We start from the raw sequence: 20,139 nt of genomic DNA on the forward strand, positions 1-20,139 counted from the left end.
AAAATTTAAAATAGTTCTGAATAGAGTGACAGGGATAATGTCAATACTTTGAATTCACCATTGGTTTCCTTGAGGGGGGACTTTATTTTGTTTTTTGTGGGGTGTTTTTCAAAAACATTTAATGCAAAAGATGCTCATATTCACTCTTATTTGTATGTCTAACATGTAAAAAAAAAACTAAAAAGAATCCTGTCTTGTTGATACAAAGTTGATACAATGAAGGAAATTTGTTTAATAAATAGAAACTGAAAATATTATTGTATCTGAACCACATAAAAAAATGTGATAAATCATGAAAATAGCACTATTTGGCATGTTTCACTGCGTCATCAGAAATAAAACACACAATTACCCAATATGCTTACAAAATCTTTTAATAATATTTTAATAAAGGTTGTCGAATCTCAAAAAATGTTCATTGTATTAACTCAAGATTTTAATTTCAATGGACTAAAAATTAAGGCAACCAGGTAACTTTTTTTCTAAATATTTTTTTTTACAGTGTTCTACTCTGGAATGCCAAATGTATCTCCAACAGAATCACTCACTTAGATCAGAAATAATTTCAAGAGACAGACAGCAGGATAGATAGATAGATAGATAGATAGATAGATAGATAGATAGATAGATAGATAGATAGATAGATAGATAGATAGATAGATAGATAGATAGATAGATAGATAGATAGATAGATAGATAGATAGATAGATAGATAGATAGATAGATAGATAGATAGATAGATAGATCTATAAAGGTCCTGGCCCTGATATGTCACTAGACATTAAGAAATCATGTTAATTTCAAATGTTGCAGCCCTCAACTGATGTTGATGTTGACATGTTGTGTTTTGGCCTGAAGCTCCGCCCTCCACCTATCTACCAATCACGAAGTAAGTAGTGTTTGGGCATCCGGGTTGCCAGATCTGCTAGATTGATTGATTGATTGATTGATTGATTGATTGATTGATTGATTGATTGATTGATTGATTGATTGATTGATTGAGCATACAACAAAAACGCAAATAATTTTTTGGTGAAATTTAATAGTGTAGACATTCCAACAGCAATAGACAGATTGAAGGGAACAAAAAGCCTGCAGGGTTCAGAAGCAAATAAATAAAATTGAGCATTTTGGAGACAATTACACAAAACCACAACAACAACCGTATAATTCGCAGAAAAATGTGATTACAGACAATATTGGGTATTGCATCTGCAGGCTATTGTGTTAATGATCATAGAGAACTCCACTTTGTCCGGACCAACAGTTATTCAGCAGGCAAGAGTATATAACACTGCTAAGACGGAAGCTTTATAATCAGCCCTCTCATGGTAAATAATTACCAAACCTATACTTTGTCTGTCACATTCAGTCCATGCTACATGAAAAACACAGTTCTGTCACTACATGATAAATGGAAGAGGTGAGAGTTAGGTAGTTCATGGGTACATACAGGAAGAAGGGCCACTGATGCGCAAAGGCAGTGGTGCAGTCCTCTCCCCTCAGGCTAATCTCTGCTCTGTAATCCAGATATATAACTATGACAAAAATGACAGATTAGGCTGGATATCTGGGTTGACTGCTCTCGTATGTGCTTATGTGTGTGCTACTTTCACTCTCAACAGTCATTAGCTATGGACCCTGTAAAGCTAAAATACAAAGACATGTTTTATTTTAATTAGAAAAACAAATGGACAAAAATGCAAAAGCAATTCTAAAGCGAGATAATAGCATCAAGGAAATATAGTTCTAATAAAATTCATGCTGGTTTTTTATGCTTTTATTTTGTCCATTAAACACAAAAGTAATGTCTTTGAAGAATCATTATGCAGTTCTTGTAAAAAAATAAAAATTAATCATAGTGATCAGGAGCTGTTAAAGGTGCACTGTGTAAATTTTAGCGGCATCACGTGGTGAGGTTGCAAATTGCTACTGAAGACCACTGAAAACATAGTTATGAATGTATTATATTGCATTTCTGTCAATAGATCCTCATAAATAGTACACACTGCCCCCCCCCCCTCCAAAAAACCCCCACACATCATAAAAGCCTAGTCTATATGACTATATACACAATAATTTAATAATAATAATAATAATAATAATAATAACAACAATACATTCTTTATAAAATTTTATTATTATGATATTTGGGGATAAAAAAACATTTTAAGTTTTAAATTAAAAAGTAGCTACTTTATGTTATAAAAATGTTATCGATCAATTACAAAAGTTTTTGGGTTTTTTAATCCCTTTTTTCAGTCTAATTTAACGTAATTCAACGCAATATAATTTAGCGCAGTGTTAGTGTAGATCTATGTCTGAGAACTAGCGAACTACAGAAAATGGTCGTATGGACTTTTATCTCATGAGAAAGTTGCTGATTTCACATGTATTTTTACAATGTGATTTGTATGATTTTTAGGTGGAAAAATAAGATTGAATGTCAGCCCCCCCCCCCCCCCCCCCATTCCTAACTGCAAAATGGATGAATGAGATTGTTACGAATTAGCCAAAATTTAAAATAGTTCTGAATAGAGTGACAGGGATAATGTCAATACTTTGAATTCACCATTGGTTTCCTTGAGGGGGGACTTTATTTTGTTTTTTGTGGGGTGTTTTTCAAAAACATTTAATGCAAAAGATGCTCATATTCACTCTTATTTGTATGTCTAACATGTAAAAAAAAAACTAAAAAGAATCCTGTCTTGTAAAATTAAGTTATGAATTACATGAATCATGTCAATTATTTAATATTTTAAATTCAAAACTGTGAAAAAAAACATTACTGTCAATAGCTGAACATAAAGTAAACAGTTGTCAAATATTAAATGTTTAGCTGTTTACATCTTGCCACACACTCTTTCACTGCTAAAACTAAGACATGTTGGAATTTGCACTAATCTTCTGTGAACAGTAAAGCCCGTCTTTTATTTGATGGGGGATGGGCGGGCAATTTGTCCAATTTTTACTTATCCCAATCAATTGTCATTATGGTTGTTACAGCCCTGGGTTTTGAGCAAAATAAAGCTGGTGCTAAACATAACTTTATGATACTTTGACTTTTGTTCTACCAAGTAAACTGCACTCACTTATATCACCAGAAGAGGACTCACTCATTACACTGTAATATTTTTTTTGTTGGTTTAACTTAAAAAAAGTAAGTAACCTGGTTGCCTTAAAATGTTTAGTTTATTGAAATTAAAAATATTATTGTATCTGAACCACAATTTTTTTTGATAAATCATGAAAATAGTACTATTTGGCATGTTTCACTGCGTCATCACAAATAAAACACACAATTACCCAATATGCTTACAAAATATTTTAATAATATTTTAATAAAGTCTCTAAAAATGTTCATTGTATTAACTAATTTTTTTAATTTCAAAGAACTAAAAATTTTAAGGCGTAACTATTTAAAAAAAAATGTTTACAGTGTAGAAACATACATTTAAAAAATAACATAACTGCTCCAAAATCTTTTTTTTTTCTCGGGTTTAATTTACGTTGTAGAACAAAAAATGTTTACCACAGCACTGTAAAAAAAAAGAACCTGGTTGCCTTAAAATGTTGAGTTCATTGAGATTAAAATTTTGAGTTAATACAATGAACTTTTTTTGAGATTCGACCTTTATTAAAATATTATTAAAAGATTTTGTAAGCATATTGAGTAATTGTATGTGTTTTATTTCTGATGACACAGTGAAGCATGCCAAATAGTGCTATTTTCATGTTTTATCACATTTTTTTTAATGTGGTTCAGATACAATAATATTATGAGTTTCTATTTATTAAACAAATGGCCTTCATTGTATCAACTCAAAATTTTAATTTCAATAAACTCAAAATTTGAAGGCAACCAGGTTACATACTTTTTTTTAAGTTAAACCAACAAAAAACAACAAAGATTTTTTATAGTGAGGCTTTATTTCACCTCATTATAAAACACCATAGGAGGGAACCACTGAGTGGTGAATTAATCTCCCGGGTCTTGACGTCATTTCTGCACTACTCTATTGCCATGATATCGTGTTGGACGGTCCTACCATTAGGCGTCTCACAATGTGGTGCTGTAGGCCTCATAAGAGAAAGGATGGCAAAAGGGCAAACTCCAATCTCTGCGGATAGAGTAGGGGCAGGCAGCTTGCAAATGTTTATCCACATAACTAGAAATAGTAGGAATTTCCTCTCTGTATTTCCCTGACTCCTCTGACAAAGAATTAGAAGCATTTCCAGCAATGGGATTTCTATCATTACTCTCTGTAGGTGGACTTGGAGAAGAAAGAAAATTTGGTGGAGCTGAAGGGACTGTCCGTCTCTGCATGCCGTCTTCCTGTCTCCTCAGGAAGTCCCGGAGAACTTGCTTGAAGACGCCCACCAGTTCCCAGGGAGGGATGTCATTGTGAGCCAAAAGATCATGGAGCCTTGATGTAGCACAATAAAAAGTTTAGTGAAATATTAAAGCAATATCTATAAGCAGTGTTGATATTTAGACAAACAGCATGACTGCATATGAGTACTGCTTTTATGTGGAGCAGGGTGGGAAAACAAAATATAATACCCACACATTTGTTCCTTCAACTTTTTAAAATCGACACCAGGATTTAAGTTAAAATAACTAACCTAAATTAAAACACAGGAAATTAGTAGGCAACAATGTGGCCAGAAAATATTAATGGGAGCAAATTCTTAATTTGTGGCCACATTATCTTTATCTGCATGTCTTGTGCAGGGCACCATTTTTTATACAACAGTTTAATAAACAAGTTAATGTTGAATAACTTTTATTTTGAACTATTTTGTTTAATAGTTTAAAATAAAGCCAAATCAACCAATGTGCATCTCGAGCAACACAATGTAGTGATTCTTTCCCGAATGAAACAAGACAGTTGAGTGAATGATTCAATAACTCATAAAGACAGTCCCTCCAGAGAAAGGGGCTGCATCCAAAATCACATACTTTCATAATGGGCAAAAAGCAGTATGTGACACAAAAAGTATGTCAGAATTGACAATATTCGTAAAAGAGTAGACAAAAGTACCCCGATGACCTTCTGGTGATATTCTGAAGTATGGTGGACACTTAACTATCCCATGAGGCCATCGAAGAAGATTTGTGAATGGTAGTGAAACAACACAACTGACGGTGGTAGGTCACTTGATAAATGACAATACGGTGAATGCATTACAGATTCTATTCAGACTGAGTAAACTCAGCCTGATCTGCCAGCGATTTGATTTTGCCCTGCAACTCAGTCTAACCTGTACATTAATTTCTGTTGCTTCTGTCACACTTTTGCGGGAACCAATCGGCGCACAATTGGGTGGTTTAACACGATGACGGATAGAGAAGCAATGGGTCGTTGCCCATTGATCACGCCTCTTGTGGTCTGATTGGTTGAAGGACTATCCAATTGTATACAGAGTTTTTGTATACTCATCTCTTCCATGAGCTCTGAATCTTATCATTAAAAAAAAAAAATCTAACTCTTCCTCCTCTATTTTTCTCTTTTCCCTCCATATTCTAGTTTTTTCTACTCTGAGTAATATCCAAATCTTTTTTTATTTTATTTAAGGCACTTTTTGCGTTTCTTCGCCTCTTCATGACAGATCGCTTTCGGTACTCCCTGAACTGTTGTAAGTCGCTTTGGATAAAAGCATTTGCTAAATGCATAAATGTAAATGTAAACTACACATACTCCTACTATATAGAACTATTTAAGCAGTTGTGACTTATTCAAAATAAGTACCCATTACTCAAGAAAATGTGCGATTTCAGATGCAGCCAGGACTTTGGTCACTTTAGTCAGTGTGTTTAAACAAATAAAGCGACGCAACTGACGTTGGTAGGTCACATGATAAATGACAACATGGTGAATGTAGTACATCGCGATTACATTCCGACTACACACTCATACTAGAACATAGCTTTTTTGCAGTTGTGAAGTAATTACTTAGTCAAAATAAGTACACTCTAAAAAATGCTGGGTTAAAAACAACCCAAGTTGGGTTGAAAATGCACCGACCCAACAATTGGGTTGTTTTAACCCAATGGTTGAGTTGTTCTTACCCAGCAATTGGGTTGTCTTAAGCAACATTTAACCCAACCACTGGGTTAAAACAACTCAACCACTGGGTTAAAACAACTCAACCACTGGGTTAAAACAACTCAATTGTTCTGTTCATACCAAAATATGGTACTGTTCATATTTTTCTTCATATTTTTATTCTTAGAATTTTTTATTACCGTGTTGTATTGTATTGTTTATGTGCACTGGAAGCTTCAGCACCAAAAAAAAATTCCTTGTGTGTGAAAGCACACTTGGCAATAAAGCTCTTTCGGATTCTGATTCTGATTCAATTGTTGGGTCGGTGCATTTTCAACCCAACTTGGGTTGTTTTTAACCCAGCATTTTTTAGAGTGTACCTATTACTAAAGTATGCGATTTCAGATTCAGCCAAGCCTTTGGTAACTTTGGCCAGTTTGTTTATAAAGGTAGTTTTTTTTTGTCATCAACTACTTGCATGATGTAAACTGCACAAACTGTTACTGAAAAATCCCCTCTGGAATCCACAGATTTGCGAAGCGACAAATGCAACTAGCTGTTATATACTTAAAATACTGATAAATCATTTTGCACAGTTTCTTGCCTTCTAAAATTTTTATATGTGAATTTTTTAAGAGCATTTGACGAATTTTTTCTCAGAAAAAATGGCTGAAAAAAATACCATAAAATGGAAGGCAATAATAAGAGGACTTGTTTTACCTGGAAAGTACAATGGCAGTGTGTGAGGGTGGGATGCAACCACAGAGGCGCTCTAGCTGGCGGTGTTCAGAAGCAGGTATAAGGGCAACCAGGCTTGGGTATGCTGGGGCCTGACGGTAACCCAGAATGCCACGGGAGATGCAGTACTGTAACTCTTCTTCGTGAACCTGAAGTGCTCTTTGCTCCAGCTGCCAAAGCATCTCACGGAGCAACATCCGACCTGGGCCTCCATGTGTCATGCATCCATTTGTGCGGGGCCAACCTATGAAAGGCATGGCTGGGCTGTATAGGAGCAATAAGAAGGCATGTTGCTCTAACAAGTGGATAAAATGCTGTACCAAAGTAACTTTCTCCTATGATCATCCTCTGCAAATGAAATGTGACTTCAATTGGTCTTCAGTGAGCAGTCTTTCACACTGTATCACATCAAGCTTCGTGGTCCACATTCTGAACTGGCAGTTTAGTTAATTCAGCAACATACAGCTTCCTCCATCATGCTAATGCTAACAACATCAGCAGGACAGTCATGTTTGTTTATCTTGTTTTTGTGTGTGTTTTTTGTCAACGAGAACATGTATAACGTCGCTTATTCGCATAATTACCCATTATAATCAGTGATCAACAACTGAGTGATGTAGAAAATCAGAGAGCACTTTTGCTCAGAAAGCCACGCTAAAACAAGCTAGCCAATTTGACAGTCAGGCATAAAATGCACTTCACAAATGCACATCAATTTAGCGTAGTACTTCACTGTACTTGATGTTTTGCGTTTTCAGGCAAATTTCAAACTATATGCCCATTTGAAAAAATTGTGTGTTTTGGGAAAATGGCTGGTTTGTAGCTGGTTCAAGCTGTTCATTAAAGGTGAAGGTGAAAAGGGTGAGGTTAGCAGATTTACCAGTTACCGTGTTCCCAAAACAAGGTTGATTTTACTACAAATAAAACCAAAAGCCATGTTTACTATACCATGAAAACCACAAATTAACAATGGTTTGGCTGCACTAACCATAGTTTAACCATGGTAATTATAGTAAAATTGTGGTTACAAATGGTAATCAATCCAGCAAACCAACAGTTCGTAAGGTTACCAGCTTCAACCAGCTAATGACCACCTAATCACTAGATTATGCCAGTTAATCAGCTTGGACCAGCTAACAACCATCTTAAACCAACTAATATGTTACACAACAGGTGTATGACTTAAAAAACATGAAAAGGCAAACTTGGAATAAACATAGATCGATAGATATATACAAACAGTGCTCTGAGAAAGACAATGAACTGTTGAGAAGATGGATACATGAATCGAATGAACAGGTTCAAAAGGGACAAAAGCAGGGCAAAACTGTAAAGTTCACAATAGAAACAGGAGGAGACTGACAGAGAGGTGATGAATGAAACAGTTTACAGGAAAAGGAACATTACCACTAAAGGATTCAATGGATATATTTTACCTTGTGGGTCTTAGAGGTTGAGGTCCATGATGCCTTGACTCCATCTGATACCATCAAACTGCACCAGGTTATGCAAATAAAATCGGTGAAGTAAATTAGGCTAGATTGTCAGATATAAAATGAGAGGATACTGGCAAAAGTGGGTAAAGATAGACAGATAATAAGGAGACAAACAACCTAGAGAACGAACTATTCTTGTAGAAGAGTGTAAGAGAAACTAAAGTAAGGGGGTTGAAAGAGAAGAATGACAGACAAGCAAAATCAGAAGAAAAGCAGTGTGTGGACGACTGCGCCGGGCAAAGTTGAGATGAAGAATGTGACTCTCTCTCTCCTGCCCACCGCGAACTGCCTTCTGTGTCTCTGCTCTGATAACCCAGCCCACTCTGACTCGTATGCCCACACACACACACACACACACACACATAATGAATACTGTGCAAAAAAGTATATTCTATCCTCAACTTTCTTTATTTTTTTTATTTCAAAAAACATAAATCTAAAGCAGTAATATATAGTTTAAGGAGGTACAATGGAACCTTAAGAATTAGAGATGTATAACGTGTATAGTTTTTATACTTGGTGACATTATGTGCTAAAAAAATAAGAAAATGAAAATAAAGTGATAAAAAAAAAAAAACATAAATCTGTATGATTTATAAGCTGTTTTCCTCATGAGGACTAAAAATGTCCCCAGAAGGACATCCAAAGGAATTTCGGATATTGCCATCTTTGTGGGAGTATTTTGTCCCAGTATTTTAGGGTTATTCCCCCCCCCCCACACACACACACAGACACACACACATGCCAATTTAGCTCATATAACAGCAATAACACTCTTGTTTAATATTGTTTAAAGTATGCATCCTGCTTCCCATCTTTCACTACTCCAGGCTTTTTGTTTTCAACAGTAATACAGTTAACTCAATGTGTCAGTCTGAGTAAAATTATCTGGAGAAAATGCGCCCTGTGTCAGCATGTAATGTGACCCAGTGCCAGGGGGAATTATGTCAGTATAAAGGAACCAAACGAGAGTTCCTCTGCTCAACAATGTGACACACAGATGAATACACCTATTCTCTGGTGGAATTACAATTCTGTCATAAATAATCATGAGTTTATTAAATAAATACAAACATGGATTCATTTGGACATGGTAACTGTAGAAGAACCCCCAATTTTCTTAGAGATCCTTTCTATGATAACAAATAGCTGCTTTTTTTATCATTTATCCAGCAGACAGCCCCATGCGAATCTAGATAAGATCAATAAACCAGGCATAGTAACCTACACTGCATTTACTACATTTTGTGTGACCGGGGTATAATATTTATGTTGATGAAAAGCATTTGTGCACAGATTGTAGTTGGTGTCCATATGGAGGCCTCTGGGAAAGCTGCAGGCTGTATGGTCTTCTGAGACTCATAATCACAGCCCAGCACCTGGTTCTGGTTCTGGGTCAGGTCAGGGTAAAGCACCAGACTGCTGCCTACACCACCTGCCCTGTGCATAATCGCATTTAGATTACATCTAGATACTAATATTGACGACTATAATGGCAGAAACATAAGCAATATGGCGGACGTGATTTTACCAAGTACACATATCAACATCTTTGCTGATTTTGGAACTACAATCAGTTTGAGGGACTATAGTTATGGTTTATGCAAAGTTTAGGTTTACAATCAGGGTTAGGTGCTTCTACATCAGTGTTATTCATTTAACATTTCACTTTTTCTAGGGATAACTTATGGGTAGGTTTAGGGGTAGGAATAGGGTTAGGACAACATTTTCGGACTGAAATGTTGCTCCAGGATCAACAAAATATGTTGATCCAGGAACATATAAATGAGATATTAAAAGTGCTTAGAAAATCTGTAGGTATAAATAAACAACAAAACATTACCATCATCATCATCAATAATAATAAATAATAATAATAACATGTATGGTTACTAAAATTATAATTTATTCTATATTAAAATAAATAAATAAAATATGTTTGCAGGGGAATATGGAAGATGAATTATCATAATCATCTTCAATAGGTCTAATAATAATACTTATAATGATTATTATTAATACTACTAATATTAATATGGCAATATTAATATTAGTAGTATTAGTAGTACTAATATTTATACTACTAAAATTATAAATAAATAAATAAATAAATATTGAATTAAATATTACATTTATTTGTTATTATAATGTATAATTGATTGACTTTATTTTATTTTGCATGGGAATATGGAAGAGAAAATCTAAAACATATTCTTGAGGTCATCTTGCATGCCCTGCATATTGTGTTGTCAGTGTTATTTTTCCATTCCCACTCCCAAAATGTAAGCGATGTGTGTCTGTGTACATGTGGGAGTTGCAGTGCAATTTGTAGCTCTCTCGCTCACATCTTAAGCATGAAAAGGTTGACCATGGCGGCAAAACACTTCATATCAGATCATTGTCGAGTTATTCCTCTATTGCAGACTCAGACCTTAAGCCATGACATCACCTGATGTCCAATTATTTCTGCCTACTGTGTCATGTTGCATTATTTTCCGAGGGTTTTAGGACTCACAGTCTTGTTCACTTTGTTCCTCTGTCTAGCAACAGAACACTTGGCCCTATTTGAGCTATTTGAGTTTTGGAATAGCTGTTTGATACACGCTGCAGATGAGTTTTCAAACACAAAACTTATTCTATACATTTATTTAATCGTGAACTGTGTACCTTTTGTACGAAGGGAGAAAGAAATCCTCTGGAAATGGCACAGGACCTTTCTCTGCCCTCCCTAAAAACCCTGTACCCAGGGGAGATTCAGACCATCACTGCAGTGCAGTCAGTCTGAAGTCGTCAGGCGGGGTGAATGTAGCAGCCCTGTCACACATACCCACACAGAAAGAGGCTAATTGTGCGTGTCAGTCTGTGTTCTGAGGTGGGTGATGTCATTGCCACTGGCAGGGTGCCTGTGCAGGGACAGTGATGATTTGGGACATTGCTGGTGTGCACAAGTCGATACACCAGAGGGCAGTGTGCATGCTTACATAAAGATAGGCTTTACGCTTTATATTTGACACTATTAACAGTTGTAAATAATACTTGATTGATCTACATAGCTTCAAACGTTTGGGGTCAGAATTTTTGTTGTTGTTGTTGAAAGCACTACTTTTATTCAACAAGGGTGCATTAAATATTGGTTACTTCAGCGATTAGCATATGGCTTTGTATCAGCAGATACCCTGGAGTATACTCAAATGATTGTGCTTCCCCACCCCCACCCCATATCCCCCCTGAGACAAGAGATTTATGCATTTTATTTCTGGAAAAAATCCTCAGATGACGCAAATATCGTCAATTTGCGCATCGGAGGAGATTTTTGGCCATTATTGTTCATGGGCGGTGGGATCGCACTCACAGCTTGGCTCGGGTAGCCGTGGACATTCATGTAAACGGAGCGGTGCGGAGCAAAGTGAGTGTTTCAACTTCTCAAATTAATTCCTATTAAAAGTTAAAGAGTTACTTCAGCGATTAGCATATGGCTTTGTATCAGTAGAAACCCTGGAGTATATTCGAATAATTGTGCTTCCCCCCCTCATATCCCCCTGAGACAAGAGATTTATGCATTTTATTTCTGGAAAAATTCCTCCCATGACGCAAATATCGTCAATTTGCGCCATCAGTGGAATTGTTGGCCAGAGGCTAAAGACTACAGCCAGCAGAGGGAGCCATTTCCGCATATTTTCAACTCACGTGTGGGGGATGGGAGATGACACTCGCAGCTGCAGCCTCAGGCCTTCATGTTTAAACCATGAGGCCAGCAGAGCAAAGTAAGTCTTTCAACTTCTCAAACTAATTCCTATGAAAGTTAAGCTTTCAAAGGCATGAACTGAAAACGCGCCAGACTGAACACATGCTGTGAATCTATGCCGCAGACGCGTTTACCTCAGCTCTCATCACAAGCTCATCCATGACTGTCAATATATCTGACTCCTGCTGTGTTTTGGGCTGTGAGACTCCCTCAGTGACTAAATCACATATTGAACAGACACGTTCTGTTTTTAATTGTAGTTTCTGTTCTCCAACTGAGCTGATTTTATGAAAATTAACGCGGTGGGAAAGTGATCCAACAAATCTAGTGGCTGCAGCATTGGGAGTGGCTTCACAGGGCAGTGAAGCAATGCATTCTGGGAATTGTTGTCTTTCATCCCCATGAGACCAAAATACATTTTCTGTCTTTTCTCAGTCTAGAAGGCACCAAATTCAATCTTCCCAGCGCTGAAGTACCCCTTCAGGCAGCACAACTTTTTTCAGCCTTGATAATAATGAGAAATGTCAATATGCCAATTAGAATATTAGAATGATTTCTGATGGTACATGTGTCACTGAAGACTTGAGTAATGATGCTGAAAATTCACTGCCTTTGCCTTCACAGGAAGAAAAAAAAACATTTTAAAATATATTAATATAGAAAAGAGTTATTTTAAATTAAAGCAATGTTACTGATTTAAACAAATAAATGCAGCCTTGGTGAACAAGTGGTTTCTTTGCGCTTTTATAGGCTCAACAAAACCGTCTTGCTAAAAGGTCAAGTCTCTTCTTTCATCTCAATCTAATCTGTTTAGACATTGATGGAGTTTAAGCTGTCATCCCCTGTACACAAGCTGTGAGTCAAAGTGTGAAGATACTGTATTTAAATGATTAAATAATTATAACTGTCTCATTAAAGCTTCCTTCTTCCGGCTCCATAACACTACCCTGACTGCCTCATTCTCTACAGCATCAGTTCAGTGATCTCATGAAAGTTTTTTTTGTTCAAACAGATTTAATGTTTTAGAGTGAGACAAACCAATAAATACCACAAACCTTCAGACTTATTCAAACCATTACTCACTTACTGATGTTTGTGCCAAAATGATGTCACTTCCTGGAGGATGATGTAATGAAGGACCTTCCAACATGTTGGATGGACATTGAGCGCATTTTTATCATTCAGGTTTTTTTTAACCTTTTCTCACTTCTACTGGTCTTCTAAGGTGCTTTAGTTTAGGTTGAGGTTACAATATGTCCACAGCTCTGCATCACTGCAAGTTTAGTACAACCCGTGGTTTACCAGCTCCACATATGCTGATCAAGAATAACATTATAACCACTGGCAGGTGAAGGGAATGCAACTGATTATCTCTTCATCACGGCACCTGTTAATGGGTGTGATATATTAGGAAGCAAGTGAGCATTTTATCCTCAATGTTGATGTGTTAGAAGCAGTAAAAATGAGCAAGAGTAAGGTTTTGAGTGATTTTGACAAGGGCCAAATTGTGATGGCTAGAGAACTGGGTCAGAGCATCTCCAAAACTGCAGCTCTTGTGCAAAACTTGCAAGGCTCATTGATGCACATGGGAGCGAAGGCTGGCCACTGTCCACCGGCGAAAGAGCCAACGTGCACTTGAGCATCGGAACTGGACCACGGAGCAATCAAAGAAGGTGGCCTGGTCTGAGGAATCACGTTTTATTTTACATCATGTGGATGGCCGGGTGCATGTGCGCTTACCTGGGGAACACATGGCACCAGGATGCACTATGGGAAGAAGGCAAGCCGGTGGAGGCAGTGTGATGCTTTGGGCAATGTTCTGCTGGGAAACCTTGGGTCCTGCTATCCATGTTGATATTACTTTGACACGGACCACCTACCTAAGCATTGTTGCCGACCATGTACACCCTTTCATGGAAACGGTATTCCCTTTCAGTAGGATAATGCGCCCTGCCACAAAGCAAAAATGGTTCAGGAATGGTTTGAGGAGCCCAAAGAGCTTAAGGTGTTGACTTGGCCTCCAAATCCCTCAGATCTCAGTCCAATCGAGCATCTGTGGGATGTGCTGAACAAACACTTCCGATCCAAGGAGGCCCCACCTTGCAACTTACAGGACTTAAAGGATCTGCTGCTAACACATTAGTGCCAGGTACCACAGCACACCTTCAGGGGTCTAATGGAGTCCATGCCTCCCTTGACAGGTCAGATGTGTTTTGGCAGCAAAAGGGGGACCAACACAATATTAGGTCATGAGGTTAAGCCTGATCGATGTTTACATCACAAACAGTACAATTTCTAATTATTATTAATATTATTATTTCAATATTTGACTGATTTATTTTATTCTTATGTCCCTTGAGCTCTTTTGGCTCGTGAAAGGCACTATTTTTTTTTAATCTACTCTTATTGCAGTTGGAATGGGCCGTGGTCTGTTTAGAAGAGACAAAGAGAGCCAGGGGAAGTGTATGTGTGCTTGAGTGAGACAGTGAATCCATTAGGGCTGTCTGTCTGTCTGGCTGACTGACAGCAGCATGTCCTCAGGTGAACAGAGAGGTAAGAGTGTGCATTAAGAGTTTTATCTCTGACATCTCCTCCGCTGGCTCTTTTATGATTACTAACCATTATTCTCAACATTCTCCAAAAATCTGCCTCTGCATTTGCCATGTCACCTCAACGTTTTTGAACTGTCCTTTATTTCTACCTTTGCCTTGCCCCTTCTGTTCAAAAGTAGTTCTGAATCAAATTTAAAAGAATCAACCAACAGAAATATGTTTGCTCTCAGTGTTACAGAGTCATTTAAGAGTGTTTGACATTTACAGACGAATGTTAAATACATCACAATTTGTCTGACTCTTTTAGGCAGTTTGCTTTTTCACCCTGTCATGAGGTGTATTTGACAAAGTGACATTGGTCAGTCATGTCTGGCCTTTGGCAGTTTGTGTTTATGAGGGCACAGTTGACCTTTGCTCAGGTACAGCGAGTTCCAGACGGCAGGGACCTCAAGGCCATCCGATCCCACTGTCACTGGATGTAAGGAAGGTGAAGAAAAGGACTAGAGATTGTTGAGACATGGAAATAAAATACATATGCTTACTTACTGTCAAGTCAATTGTAAAAAATTTAAAACACAGTAAATTGTGTTTGCTAGACGACTGGGTCAGAGCAGCTCTTGTGGGGTGTTCCCGGTCTGCAGTGGTCAGTATCTATCAAAATTGGTCCAAGGAAGGAACAGTGGTGAACCGGCGACATGGTCATGGGTGGCCAAGGCTCATTGATGCACGTGGGGAGCGAAGGCTGGCCCATGTGGTCCGATCAAACAGAGGAGTTATGTAGCTCAAATTGATCAATAAGTTAATGCTGGTTTTGATAGAAAGTATCAGAATACCCAGTGCATCACAGTTTGTTGCGTATGCGGCTGCGTAGCTTCAGACCAGTCAGGGTGTTCATGCTGACCCCTGTCCACCGCCGAAATTATTAACAGTGGGCATGTGAGCATCTGAACTGGTATAGTGATGTCAATGCCTCGACGGAGTAGTGCTGTTTGGGCAGCAAAAGGGCGACCAACACAATATATTTATGTCATAATGTTTTGCCTGATCAGTGTATTTTGTATTTATTACTTCGACAACGCTAAACAAAAATACTTTCTGTATAGCATGACTGTGAACGTAATCTGAAATTACTACATTCGTCATATCATGTGCCCTACGGTCAGTCAGCCTGCACTTCAATGCCATTTGAGTATACACTCAATTTCAGGTTTCATTTTGTAGAAACACAAAAGAAAATATATCATTAATATATTATGTGCTTTATTAGACAGGTGAGCAACTGTTTGGAGACATTCATATACACAAAACTAATCATTAGTTAGTCTTATTGTTTGAATCTGGTTGTCTTGATTTACCACGAGTAGGCAACTTTTTTACCATGACGAATATTGATCTAGCTCACTGCAGTGTGCAACAAATGTCTCATAGTAGCCACTGGGTAAATGCACAGAGTAGCATTATAACATAACGTTCAACAAACTCAAATGTATCTAATATGATAAAACTGCCTGGCTGCCTTACCACACATACGCATGAGCTCGTCTGTGGCATAATAAAAGACCCGCAAAATCAAGCCCCCCCCCCCTTTTTTTGTTTTTATTTTATTTTTATTTTATTTTTTTAATAAGCGACCTCTAGTGGCTAAAAAAGAACATATTGTGGCTTTAATATCAGTGGCCTAATCTGTAAGACCTTTTTAATTTTTTTAGCCTCAGCGTTTCTGAAGACCAGAATATCTTCTGAAAATTAGTCAATTTGGAGCAGCACTGAGTTGGAGGTCATGTTTTTAAACGGCTCCTGGCCTGGCATGCTGTTACTAATATACTGACCATGTTTCCACATCAAAGAGTGCTGTATTAATGTGGGACAGGTCAGCCTTTTGTCTCAAAGGGCTCCAATGAGATAGCTAATACATTTATAAGAAATCAAAACTTCACATTATATCATCTTGTTTCTATGTCTCTTGTCTCTTTCGATATAAGACAAAACGAACAATGAAACTGAATTATGACCATGGATTATTTTCAGTAAATAATTTAAATGTCAGTCTGGCTTCATACAATTTTAAAATATAGTAAATGGACTACTAAATTGTGTACGTAGCCATTTTAACGAATCAAAGAACATTATCTGGTTCTTGTGTCAACGTGAGGTTTTGTCGTTATTTACAGACAAAGAGCACGCAATAATTTTCTGTTTTTGTGATAACATTCAGTCATTTCCAGCTCTTCGGATGCTAACCACCACACCCGTTGTAGTCTCCCCACTGTCCCTCCACAATGCTGCCGCCACACCCCTCCCGTTCCTCTGAAACGACCTCCCTCTGGGGCAGTTCTCAGTGTCACCAGCAGAGGGCGAGGCGCGCTCGCGGATATCTGATAAATTCTATCTATACTGCATCCGACGCCAGAGTAATATATCATTACAGAATGAACCGTACAAGAGATTTTTGATAATAATTACACCAGAGTATGAACATCATAGCGATACAATTTTAAGAATTAATTTTGAATTTAAGAGAATGTTCATCAAAAATCCATTACATCATTTATCTTGCGTGTCTCAGTCTGTTCACGTTTTTCTATATTGTGGGGACTTCACTGAGTTCACTTCAACCTAAATGCACACAGACTCATGGGTACTCGTGTCACTGTGGGGACCTAAATTGAGGTCCCCGTGAGGAAACATGCTTATAAATCATACAAATTAGTTTTTTTTGAAAATGTAAAAATGCAGAAAGTTTTGTGATGGGGATTTAGGGCTAGGGTTAGTGTAAGGGTAAAGAATGTACAGTTTGTATAGTATAAAAACCATTACGCCTATGGAGAGTCCCCACAAAAACAGTGAACAATACGTGTCTCTCTCTCTCTCTCTCTCTCTCTCTCTCTCTCTCTCTCTCTCTCTCTCTCTCTCTCTCTCTCTCTCTCTCTCTCTCTCTCTCTCTCTCTCTCTCTCTCTCTCTCTCTCTGTGTGTGTGTGTGTGTGTGGCAAATCATGCCTGCCAGCGGATACAGATTCCGCAGTTGTCCAAGTTCATCCCACCTGTCCCTGGAGCGAAAATGTAGCATTTGGACAACAGGTACACTGGGCACACCCAACATTACCCACTGACAGATGGGCAGCTTCCTAATTCAAGAGAATGATCTCAAATCAGCATTCATTATTCATGTATTGTCTGTAACACAACAAACATCACTGACAGGTATAGCATACATTTTCCACTTCCTGAGGCTACGCAAATGTTTTATCCACTTCCTGTTAATGTTCTTAACGCTTCTAAAATGTTCAAAAAATGAGTTATTTCACATGAAATAAAAGCAAAGCTAAATGGGACATTTATGGGTTTATATGACGATTGTCTCGGAAGCGATGCACCGTTTAAACTACGTCAACAGCCTAGGAGACTGACACAGACAAGAAGAAATAGTTGGAAAAAGTCGTTATTTTAGTTTGTTTTTCACACAAAAAGCATCCTCGTCACTTCATAACTTTAAGGTTGATCCACTGGAGTCACATGGACGATTTTAACATGTCTTTACTTCCTTTCTGGACCTTGAAAGTGTTCATTAAATTGCTGTCTATGAAGGGGACAGAGAACTCTTGGATTTCATTCTGAAGATGAACAAAGGTATTATGGGTTTGGAACGAGATGAGGGTGAGTAATTAAAGGTAGGGTAGGTAAGAATGACCTAAAACACTTTAGTCCAAATTTGTTTAAACTTTCTTTATATGTCAATACATCATTAAAATGTAAGTACTCTGAAAAAGAAAGTATAAAAATCAAGTGACTCTAGACTTTTTAATCCGCAATAAACACCGCTCATTATTTTCGTTCGGGACGAAACAAATGATTGGCTTGGGTGATTGTCACTCTCTCTCGCTACCATGGCAACCACCGCTTTCGCTACAGGATCTGCCCACACATGCGCGTACCCCTGGAAAGTGCAAAAGCATTCAAAATGCACGGTGCCGGGTTTTGCAGTCAGCGAAGGCAAACAATGCAAAAAAAGGAAGACAGTAGGCCTACATGTAAAGGCAATGCACAAAAAGTCTGTGGCTAAACAAAGAAATCAAACCGAGTAAATATGGGCGTGGCTTTCCAACAATATCGAGAACTGAAGGACCTAAAGGGGCTGAAAAACGATTCATTGCTGGCTGTATTTCTGCTGGACAGGTAATCTTTCATTTTGATTATATATTTTTTTGGTTTATGTTTTTATGAAGCATGTAGCAAGAGCACATGAAGCTGCCTAATATAGCTAACATAACATATTACTTAGCATAAAGTTACAATGTTATACACTTAGCCATTAGTATGATAAATACTCAATATGCTCAGTTCAAGTTAATCGCTGTCGTGTTGAATTTTGCAAAATTTAACTTTAGATAACAAAATGCATGTGTAAAAGCTAGTACTCCTCATCCAGGAACTTTTTTTAGAACTTAGTTAGCTTTAGCGACTACTAATTAATAATGCTTTCATCATGGAAACTCTTACATGCAAAACACAGTATATGTTATGAATCTTACACAAAATTTAACTTCATCACAGTATAACTGATGTTATTCGAATGAAAATGCATCCCGTTTTTAGCTTTGCCTTATAAATATAACTAGCTTGTTACCGAATTAAATAAAAATATATTTTAAACTTGACCGTTATCGGTATTCTAGCTTGATAGTAAGTACTAGGGCTAACCGATATTAGAAAAAAATTACATTGCAATATTTTTTTCCTCAACGATATATATTGCGATATTGAGAGTCATTAATCCAGGCTAAAGTCAATAATTATCATTCCATGATATTAATAATTTCACTAAAAAGCAAGCTTCATTACAAGAGACAAAAAGAAATGTTGAAAAGTATGTGTAAACATGAAACTAAACCTCCAGTAGGTGGCAGCAGGTGACCGTCTTAATGAGTGAGTCACTGAGTTGTTCATTTAAATGCTTATTTAAAGGCTGAATCGTTCAGAAACACAATTGTTGCCGTGAGTGAAACGCGTTACGTTTCTGCTGTGAACAATTTTTACTGCTGAAATAGAACAAAACACTAAATATTGCATCTAAAATGTAAGTGACTTTAAGTGAATGTTAATTAGTTGTTTATGGAACTGTCATATGAAATCAGTGCCATTTTCAGTCGTGATGGTATTCAGTGTTGTAATTTTTCCTCGAGAGGCTGCACGAGTCAACAGCACGACCTTATTATCATCAGTTCATTATATAATCATCCACTATCGATCGCTACTTACACTAAATTAATGCACAATCATTCTTGCATTTTGGTGATTCGGCAGTTATTTTTTGTTTAATCAGGCTATTGTCCGTCGGGCAAGTAAAATTCTCTTTCACTTGTCCCTTCAAAAAATCCACTTGTCCCGGACAAGCATTAATGTCGAGCGCTGCTTTGTATTCATCGTAAAGAGCTTTGTGGTGCCGTTTTAAGTGATCAGACAAATTTGTAGTGTTTCCTTGTTTTGTGACCACAACTTTCTGACACTCCATTGTAAACCTCTTTTTGGTCAACATCCTCCTTTTCGTAGCCGAAATAGT

General features: G+C 37.4%; 1 protein-coding gene across 1 annotated transcript; it reads right to left on the reverse strand.

Annotated features, from left to right (window-relative positions):
• Positions 1–2,928: 2,928 nt before the first annotated feature.
• rd3l (RD3 like) lies at positions 2,929–8,596 on the reverse strand. Its single transcript, XM_067418482.1, has 3 exons — positions 8,225–8,596; positions 6,771–7,052; positions 2,929–4,427 (listed from the first exon to the last, which is right to left on the reverse strand). Exons 1-3 carry the CDS (start codon positions 8,266–8,268, stop codon positions 4,061–4,063), a joined length of 693 nt encoding a protein of 230 aa, XP_067274583.1. The 5' UTR covers positions 8,269–8,596; the 3' UTR covers positions 2,929–4,060.
• Between the last annotated feature and the right edge of the window lie 11,543 nt (positions 8,597–20,139).

This window comes from Pseudorasbora parva, chromosome 15, assembly GCF_024679245.1.
Source record: "Pseudorasbora parva isolate DD20220531a chromosome 15, ASM2467924v1, whole genome shotgun sequence".
In the NCBI taxonomy this organism is placed as follows: domain Eukaryota; kingdom Metazoa; phylum Chordata; class Actinopteri; order Cypriniformes; family Gobionidae; genus Pseudorasbora; species Pseudorasbora parva.

Coding starts and splice junctions, on each gene's coding strand:
- rd3l (XM_067418482.1), bottom strand. CDS start 8,268: ATGGAGTCAAGGCATCATGGACCTCAACCTCTAAGACCCACAAG. Junction 7,053..8,224: donor CAACCTCTAAGACCCACAAG/GTAAAATATATC, acceptor GCTCCTATACAG/CCCAGCCATGCCTTTCATAG. Junction 4,428..6,770: donor ACTGCCATTGTACTTTCCAG/GTAAAACAAGTC, acceptor TGCTACATCAAG/GCTCCATGATCTTTTGGCTC.